This window comes from Nanorana parkeri, unplaced genomic scaffold (assembly GCF_000935625.1).
Source record: "Nanorana parkeri isolate BGI_ZX_2015 unplaced genomic scaffold, ASM93562v1 scaffold559, whole genome shotgun sequence".
Lineage (NCBI taxonomy): Eukaryota > Metazoa > Chordata > Amphibia > Anura > Dicroglossidae > Nanorana > Nanorana parkeri.
The window spans coordinates 542,703-552,820 of record NW_017306827.1 but is presented as its reverse complement, the minus strand read 5'-3'; the positions used below and the strand labels follow the sequence as shown (position 1 = coordinate 552,820).

The window sequence follows — 10,118 nt, the reverse complement described above, 5'->3', positions numbered from 1 at the left end:
CTATTCCCAAGCACGTCAGCACTTTCAACAAGCACCACTCAAATACATCAGAATTCATGGCAAGCAACCCTCCTTCTTATACACTAGTAAACTTTGCAAGCTCCACAGATGCACTGGTATTGTCCACAAGCGCTCCTCTAATACACCAGCCCTCCCAGCAAGTGTACAATTTGGCAAGTGTGTCAAACCCCCTATAAAAAGTGTTAAGAGAATATAAGTATATGCATTGCATGCAATGCACAGTGGACAGATGTAATAAATATTATGATAGTTGTATTTTTCTAATTATGTAAATTGTCATAAACACATTTCTAACTGATATTTTGACACAATTTAACCTCGAAACACGTACCGTTCCTAATATGTTGCATTTTACTGGATGCAGTGTATTCTTATATTGCAGTTTAGAAAAATGAATGGAAAAAAGTTGATTGTGCACTGTGATATGTTGCCATGATGCTACTTCTCTGCCTTTCCCAGGTTCAGCGACGAAAGTGGAAGCTGAAACTCCTAGAGCAGCTGCAGGCTCAAGTTAACGCGACACCGATCACTCTCCCAACTAAGTGAGTCTTCCTGACTTTGTATTAGGGATGTACCGATACCATTTTTTCATGTTCTTCAGACTTCCAAGTAGCAGCATTGTTAAGAAGCCTAGATAGCAGCATGACTGTGATAATTACTAAGGGTTGATGCTCTCTAGACTTCCATGAAGAAGCACAACTTTTTCAGATCCCCCAGCAGCAGCACATATGCGGTAATTTATAGCAGTTCTCCAGACTTCCAGATAGCAGGACCCATGTAATCATTAGTAACTAGTGATGTAGTCCAAACCCCCAGGTAACAACAGAGTTAAGATCATTTGTAACAGGTGATATTCTGTATACTAAAAGCTAATAATATAGGCACAGCTGAGATTATTAACTGGTGATTTCCTGCAGATTTCCTGCAGATTTCCTGCAGAAACACAATGAGAAGGGCAATAGCTTCAGATTAGTGGCCCTGATTCTGTTATTGGCTTACGTCTGTTTCTTCAGCCCCACAGAACTTGAAAAATTGGAGTATCGTCCTGTGAAGGTGAGAGGTCACTTTGATCACTCCAAGGAGCTCTACCTACAACCTCGCACACTGATGGACCCAGAAAAGGAGGCCCAAGAGGCTGGCCAGATCACCTCAAACACAAATAGTGGGGCCCATGTGGTCACTCCATTTTACTGTACTGACCTGGGGTACGTCAAAATGTATAATTCTACCAAAGGGGAATTGGCATGTCAGGGGAAGATGTTAGATGAAGATCATTAATGTCATGCTAAGAAGTATAATACTGCGAAATAGAATATATGAGGTAGGGGGTTTTGTAATGGAAATGTTGGTGTTACTAGGGGTGGATGATGTAGTAATGGGAATCTGGTTATGAATGGGTAGGTAAAGTAATAGCAATGTGGTTATATATGTGGTGGGGGCTTAGTACTGGGCATTTGGTTGTATATAGGAATGGGGCATTTAAACTTAGAAATTGTTTTATTTGTGGGGTGGGGGGTATACCAATAGAGATGTGTTTATATATTGGTTGGGATGTATTATTATTGATGTGGTTATACAGGGGTTGGAGGTATAGTACTGGGAATTTGGTTATGGATGTGGTTATATATGAGGTTTAGAATATAGTAATAGGAATTTGGATATCGTGTGGACTCTGTATAATATTGAGAATTTGGTTGTATATGGGATGAGGGGTGTGATTGTGATAGTTTGATTATATATGTGTTAAAGGTAAGGTAATGGGTATTTCTATATGGATATGGGATGGGTTGTTTAGTTATGGAAATTTAGTTATGTATGGGAAGGAGGTATAGTAATTTGGGATGCACTGAAGTTTTGGCTACCGAACTTATCGGCTGAAAATTGCACTTTTGGCAAACTGCCGAAAGTATTATCTTTCGGCCAAAATTGCTGTGCATGCCTGGTTTCTCTCCTCCCCGCTGGGTGCTGCTCTATGTCCCCTCTGACACAGCATAGCGTCCATCAGGGAGGAGAGAAACTGTGTGGAGGCCGAGCTGTGCGGGGGAGGAGGGCGCTGTGAGTGGCCGGCGTGTCACAAGAGGCTGAGCTGTCCTCCCACTCGGCCTCCTGTGACAAATCAGGTTGGAGTGGGGGGCAATGGCCAGCTGTCACAGGAAGCCGAGCCGGCGGTACGGGTGAGGAGCTCTCCTCCCACACCGCCTACTCAGTCTTCTGTGACAGCGTGGATGGAGAGCGGGTACAAGCAGTCAGTGATCCCTGACTGCTTGTAAACAATTAAAGACGGAGAATGTTTACTGTGTCCCCAATTATGAATGAATTGGGAATTTGGTTATATATGTGTTTGGGTATACTACTGAAAATGTGGTTATATATAGAGTGGTGTTTTGTAGCATAGGATTTGCTATTATATATTGAGTGGAAGGCATAGTGATCGGGATTTGGTTGTATATGAGGTGGAGGATCTAGTAATGGGAATCTGGTGTATGGTATTGAAGTCATAATTATGAGTTTTGGTTATATATGGGTTGAGGGATTATAGTACTGGAAATTTGGTTGTATATGGGGTGGGGATGTAGTAATGGAAATTTGGCTAAATATGGAGTGGGGGGTATAGTAATGGCTATTTGACTATACTTGAGATTGAGGTACAGTACTGGAGTTTTGGTTGTAATATTTGAACCCTTATAGTTCCAGAGAGACCCAAATTTTTAATACATCTCCCATACCCCAGCATTTAGGCCAGCAAAGCGATTACTGGTAGATCGCGATGTCCTGTCTTCTCCTCTGGATCCCCACTGCACCGGGGATCCAAGGAGAAGTGAAGTAAGCACTGCAGGCGGCGGGGGGGGCAGAGGACGGAGAGGCTATCACAGCTGCATGGCCGAGCAGTGAGTAGAGAGAGTAGCTAGCTACAGCTCTGCTCTACAGCTATGCTCCCGCGGTGCTTGTGTGGCTGCCGGCTGAATGTGTTAGACGCCGCATGCGGAAAAGGCTGGGACGCCTCTCCCCATGTGCAACGTCGGCCACAGGAGCACCATGGGAGGACAGGCCCCCCGCCCACAGTGCGATCGCCCGCACCCGGAAACGCAAGCACATTAGTGCCTGCATTCCGGTCCAGTGCGATCTGCAAAAATAGTGTTTATCCAAGATCCCAGATCTATAAAGTTTAAAAACTTCCAACACATACCTTGCAGCACACAGTTATAATGATACATGCATAAGATTGGTTGCGAGGAGAAAGAGTGTAAATATGTCCTAAATCAGCGGCGCTCACAATTTTTCGTCTGGAGATCTACTTTTCAAATGACGAGCTCAATGAGATCTACCAACGAAAAAAAAAACCTGCATTCAGGGGGGAAAGGGGGCACGGCGGTGCATTGAAGTCAATGGCATTGCAGCCACGCCCCTCACCTGCAGTGCGATCGCCCGGAACGCAGGTACTTTAGTGCCTGCGTTCTGGTCCAGTGCGATCTGCAAAAATGCTGCAAATAACATTGTATCAAATGACAAGACAAAGAACTCTCTGAATGTAGATAATCTATCTTTGAACAGGTTTTGGCAAATAGTTTAATTCGAGAGCATACTTATTAACTCCAGTCTTGACCAACCTCCCATACCCCAGTCTACTCTCCACTTTATTTTTTAAACATTTTCTTTTTACATTTTTTTTTTTTTTGCCTGATGCACTGCACTCTTCTCTGTATCATTCTCCCCTGAGCTCAGGGTGGTTTGCCGACACAACCCCAAGGAGTGTGTGCTTGACACCCAAGGCTCTCAGCAGGAAATGGGTTGAGTGATGCCCAGCTTCATTCAACCCCTGAAGAGGACTGACACTTGATCATGGAGGAAGACCCCTGAGGCAATACTGGGGCATGGAGTATGTGAGTACTGCTTGATAGTTTTTATTTTATTTTTTAGTACGGGAAGGGGGGAGGTGTGCACCAAAATATTATAAAACATAATATGTAATTAGATTAGGGGTGCTACAAAGCTACTTGCATTATATGATTACAACTACATGAATGATTTAACAATTAACCTTTGATACAGTTAGTTGAGTTAGGATGCTAGAGTGTTTAAATAAATCTTTCCTTCTCTTCCTTCAGAGTTACAATTCTGGTCAACCGGGGTTTTGTCTCTAAAAAGAAGATTAATCCTGAGACACGGATAAAGGGGCAGGTGAGGAGTACAATATACAATGCAGGAGGAAGGGGCAAGTGAGGAGTACAGTATACAATGCAAGAGGAAGGGACGTGTAAAGAGTATAGTATACAACGCAGGAGGAAGGGACAAGTGAGGTGTATAGTATACAATGCAGGAGAGAGGAATAGGTGAAGAGTTAGTATTTAATACAGGAGAAGGGAACAGGTGAAGAGTTATAGTACATAATGCAAGAGGAAGCAACAGTTGAAGAGTATTGTATATAATGCAGAAGGAAGAATATACACTGATCAGCCCTAAGATTATGACCACTGAGAGGGCCAAATTGTGATGACTAGAATGACTGGGTCAAAGCAACTTCAAAACTGCAGCTCATGTGTGATGTCCCTGGTCTGTAGGGGTAAGGACCTGCCAAAAGTAGTCCAAGGAAGAAAAACCAGTGAACTGAGGGTCATGGGTGGCCAAAGCTCATTGATGCACGTGGGAAGTGAAGGTTGGCCCATGTAGTCCAATCCAATAGAAGAGCGGCTGTAGCTCAAATTGCTGAAAAGGGTAATGGTGGTTCCGATAGAAAGGTGTCTGAACACACATTACATTGCAGTTTGATGCAAAGGGGGCTGTGCACCTGCAAAATGGGCAAGAGTAAGGATTTGAGTGACTTGGGTGTGAGGTGTTGACTTGTCCTTCAAATTCTCCAGATCTCAATCCAATTGAGCACCTGTGGGATGTGCTGGAAAAACAAATCTGATCCACGTCTTAAAGGATCTGCTACTGACAGCTTGGTACCAGATAACACTGCATACCTACGGAGGTCTAGTGGAGTCCATGCCTCAATGGGTCAGGGCTGTTTTGGTAGCACATGGGGGGACCTACTCAATATTAGGTGAGTGGTCATAATGTTATGGCTGATCTGTGTAGTATAAAGTGCAGGAGGAAGGGACAGGTTAGGTGTACAGTTTACAATGCAAAGGGAAGGGACAGGTGAAGCGCTAGTATACAATACAGCAGGACGGAACAGGTGAGGAGTATAGTATACAATGCAGGGACAGCTAAAGGGTATACTATGCAATGTGCAGGGGAAGGGATGGGTAAGTGTACAGTATACAATTCAGGAGGAAGGGACAGGTGAAGAGTATAGTATACAATGCAGGGACAGCTAAAGGGTATACTATGCAATGTGCAGGGGAAGGGATGGGTAAGTGTACAGTATACAATTCAGGAGGAAGGGACAGGTGAAGAGTATAGTATACAATGCAGGAGGAAGGGACAGGTGAAGAGTATAGTATACAATGTAGGAGGAAGGGACAGGTGAAGAGTATAGTATACAATGTAGGAGGAAGGGACAGGTGAAGAGTATAGTACACAATGCAGGAAGAAGGGACAGGTGAAGAGTATAGCACACAGTGCAGGTTTGGTGTACAGTATACAATGCAGGAGGAAGGGACAGGTGAAGAGTATAATACGCCATACAGGAAGATGGGACTGGGAAGGTGTACAGTTCTGAAAGATTAGACAGGTAAATGTGTTCAGCATGCACTTCAGGATAATGGGACAGGTGAGGAATTCAGTATCTATTGAAGGAAGAAGGGACAGGTGTCTTGTGCAATATGCAATGCAGGAGGAAGGGACAGGTGTCATGCGCAGTATACAATGCAGGAGGAAGGGACAGGTGTTGTGTACGGTATACAATGCAGGAGGAAGGGACAGGTGTCGTGTACGGTATACAATGCACATATACGGTGTCATGTGCAGTATACAATGCAGGAGGAAGGGACAGGTGTCGTGTACAATATACAATGCAGGAGGAAGGGACAGGCGTTGTGTATGGTATACAATGCAAGAGAAAGGTACAGGTGTCATGCGCAGTATACAATGCAGGAGGAAGGGACAGGTGTTGTGTACAATATACAATGGAGGAGGAAGGGACAGGCGTTATGTGTATGGTATACAATGCAGGAGGAAGGGAGAGGTGTCATGCGCAGTATACAATGCAGGAGGAAGGGACAGGTGTTGTGTACAATATACAATGCAGGAGGAAGGGACAGGTGTTGTGTATGATATACAATGCAGGAGAAAGGTACAGGTGTCATGCGCAGTATACAATGCAGGAGGAAGGGACAAGTGTTGTGTACAATATACAATGCACGAGGAAGGGACAGGCGTTGTGTATGGTATACAATGCAGGAGGAAGGGACAGGTGTCATGCGCAGTATACAATGCAGGAGGAAGGGACAGGTGTTGTGTATGGTATACAATGCAGGAGGAAGGGACAGGTGACGTGTATATTGATATACACAAGGGGAAGCAGGGTTCTAATCACAGTAATATTAATGGTATATAGATCCCAATGGTGGGTCTCCTATAATATATCACATTAATGACCACATGTCCCCTTTAAGGGAGATGCCACCCTCATATCAACAATGCAACTATAATTTTATAAAAATTCATATAATTTCTTTTCCTCTAGGTCGAAGGGGAGGTGGATTTGGTCGGTATTGTGAGACACTCAGAGAACCGCCAGCCATTTGTTCCAGAAAATGATCCTGAGAGGAACAGATGGTATTACCGGAATTTGGAAGCCATGTCAAAGCTGACTGGGGCAGAGCCGATACTTATTGATGCCAGTTTTGGTAAGCTGGACAAGATTTGATATATGGAGATTATTCTGTGTTGTGTCATCGCATGGCATAAGCCCCCCCACCCCATGCTGGAAGCTTGGATATGATAAACCGATCACACTTTTATTCTGCTTGGAAACTATAGCAGATTTATGTGAATTGGAATAAATTCCATGCTAAGCACAGTGGCTAATCCATCCAAACTATAAACCAATGTGTTACTATGAGAAATGAAAGCACGGAGCACAGTTTGTGTCTTTTATTCTCCAGCACGTTGTATTTCATTTTGATAAGAAGACTTATGGAAACATTAGAACTAGGGATACACTGAAGTGTTGGGCGCCAAAACATTTCACCCAAAAATGGTTCTATGGGCAAAATGCCAATAGTACAAAAACGTAAAAAAATGTTCAGTGTATCCCTAGCTTCTCTCCTTCCCACTGGGCGCCTGTCTGTGTCCCCTCCAATTCCCACTGCTCTCCCTGCCTGTGTCGACGGGGATCGGAGGGAACACAGACCGGTGCCCAGCGGGGAGGAGAGAGTGGTCAGCTGTCACAGGAGACCAACCTCTCCTTCCACACCGCCCTGCTCGGCCTGCTGTGACAGGCGAATCAGAATGGAGAGCAAAGTGCAAATACTCAGCAATCGGTACTGATCGCTAAGTGTTTGTAAATAACTGAGAACATAGAAGGCTGAAATCTGGGGATTGGTGCTGGTCTGTTGGGCTGCAAATTGATTATAATCGATAATGTTTAACTTAGTATTAGCAACTATGAGTGTAAAAATGTTTTACGTACCTAACACTACGGCGCGCTATTGTTCACTGGCACCCACTGGCACCCACTGGCTTACACACTGGCACTGGTGTGTAAAAGGTTGCTGACCCTTTGTCTAACGCGTTTCACTATTATGGCTTACTCATAGAGATCAGATTTCTTAGTAATTACAACAACAACAAAATGTCTTCTTCAGTAACAATATTCTATTTGTGTAATATGCAATGAACTAGTATTTCTGTTCCATCACAGACAGCACAGTTCCCGGTGGACCCATCGGAGGACAGACCAGGGTGACGCTAAGGAATGAGCACATGCAATACATTATTACGTGGTAATTATATCTCCCTTTTTATTATGAGAGCAGAAAATGAATGCTGAATCTGGGAGTCAGTCAGCCAGTGTAGTATGCTTTCATTGCCAGCAATATTAGAAAACGTCGGTGCCAGATGTAAATCTGTAATGTATTTTCTTCCAGAACTAATAACGCAGCAATTTCTTAAAGACTACTGTGCATTTTGGGCAAGTGCACTTGAGTTGAGCTTTTGTCCCCCGCCCCATCTCCCCCTGGGATTTTTTTTAACCACCTCCCGTCCGCCGAACGTACAGAAGCGCCCGCATCCAGAAGACGGTAGTCTTCCGGATGCGGGTGGGCGTCTTTAGACATTCTTCGTGCTCGCGCGCGTTCCCTGGCGCGCACGAGCGGGAAACCACCAGAATTTTAGCCAGCGATGGCCGTTTACATACAAGTAAGCTGGCGTCTGTAAAGACGCCCGATCGCTTGTATGCTGCATGTCTCTGTGATCTCTGCTTCATCAGCTTCTCTGGGGGTCCCTAGGTGACAATAGGGGTCTTAGAGACCCCTGATGTCTCCATAAAGGGGACCTGTCACTGTAATTTGATAACAATAAAGTTAAGTGTAAAAAAGAATTGGTCACAAAATAAATAAAATTTACACACACCAATAGAAAAAAAAACCCCACAAATTGTTTTTAAAGTCCCCCACTCCCACATAGATGCGCAAAAATGCGTTAGAAGCGCCTACACGCAAAAACGATGACTGCGCCATTACGCAGCACTTGTTACATATTACCGCGAACGTCGCAGTGAGAGCAATAATTGTGGGGCCATCAATCACTCATAACTCTAAACTGATGAGCGGTAAAATCTTTTAAAGTGTCGCCTATGGCCAATTTTGGGTATGGTAGTTTTCCCCAGTCATCTTCCAGGACAGCCATCGAGATATAGGCTCCGCCTGCCTGCAACAGGAAACACATCAACCACATTAAATAAATAGACTCCTCCTTCCATCCCAAGTCAGTTTTTTTGTGTTTCTGCAGGCAGGCGGAGCCTATATCTCGATGGCTGTCCTGGAAGATTCCTGGAAACAGAGTTATCAGGTAATCAACTCATGTTTTTTGCCATTTCGCAGGCGCAATTTTTAGGCTTTACATGTTTGGTGTCTATTTACTCGATGTGCCCCCGTCTTTTATATTTTACCCAAAAAATTTGCTAGGGTATAAAATTCATTTCAGTACAGCGTTGCATGACGGAATAAATGTCAGTCAAAGTACCGCAGCGCTGAATACTGAAAAATGTCCTGGACAGGAAGGGGGTTTAACACCCTGGTCAGCACGTGGTTAAAACCTGTCCATTATATTAGAATAGATGGCTTTCTGTACTACATTGGTGCTGGATTGAGTTGGCAGGCAGACAGGAAGAGCTGGAACTGGGAAATAGATTTTTATCAGTAGCTTGATATTAGTAGAGGATGTTGTTGCTTAGTTTGAGCCCAGCCCAGCATTAGTAAGCTCATTAATTGTGAAATACTCCTTTTCTTTTACAGGTACGGACTCTGTGCTGCCACTACATACATGTGGTTCAAGAAATTCATCCAGAAAGTTCCACGCTAGCTGATGATAATGCTAAGAACTAATCTAGAATACAAGGCTGTATGTGGCACTGAACTGACATAGATAATTGATATGTGGCTTGCAAACAGACAAGGACTGATTACTGGAAGGTCTCAGAGAATGACCATAGTGTCTTATTTCTGCTGTGAGTAAAGCAATATGTACGTTCTGGATAATGTACTCTATTATTATTATTAACCTTGTGTTAATGAAGTCCTCTCTGCATTGAGGAGATTTTGGATTTAGGAAACCATAAACGGGTGTATGTATAAACATTAAGGTGCATTAATAACCTTTTTCTTTGCAATGTGTGAAATAAGTGTGCACAATTCCTATTAAAGTATTTTCATTGTTTCTCATGAAAAGGTGTAAAGTCCACATGGTAGAGACAGGGAATGTGTGGGGGTAGTGTGCACATATGGCAGAGAGGTGATGGCAGAGAGTGGCATAGTGTACATATGGCAGAGGGGCGATGGGCGCAGAGCCTGGCAATCTGTGCATGTGGCAGTGGGAAAGAGGTAATGGCGACAGAGGCCGACAATGGTTTTGCGCGCATAGGTGAGTGACTGTTAGGCCTCATTCACACACAACGCAAGCAAAATTGTATATTGCATATATACGAGCGT

At 44.0% G+C, this 10,118-nt stretch overlaps 1 protein-coding gene across 1 annotated transcript in view; it reads left to right on the top strand.

Moving 5' to 3' along the window:
• LOC108791550 (surfeit locus protein 1) overlaps positions 1 to 9,512 on the top strand; it is a 15,663-nt gene extending 6,151 nt beyond the window's left edge. The window contains exons 4-9 of the mRNA XM_018562066.1: positions 481 to 563; positions 1,035 to 1,226; positions 4,128 to 4,200; positions 6,653 to 6,815; positions 7,832 to 7,913; positions 9,426 to 9,512. Of these exons, the coding sequence (XP_018417568.1) occupies positions 481 to 563; positions 1,035 to 1,226; positions 4,128 to 4,200; positions 6,653 to 6,815; positions 7,832 to 7,913; positions 9,426 to 9,492 (660 nt within the window). The 3' untranslated portion in view covers positions 9,493 to 9,512. The remainder of the gene's footprint in view (positions 1 to 480; positions 564 to 1,034; positions 1,227 to 4,127; positions 4,201 to 6,652; positions 6,816 to 7,831; positions 7,914 to 9,425) is intronic.
• Positions 9,513 to 10,118: the final 606 nt, after the last annotated feature.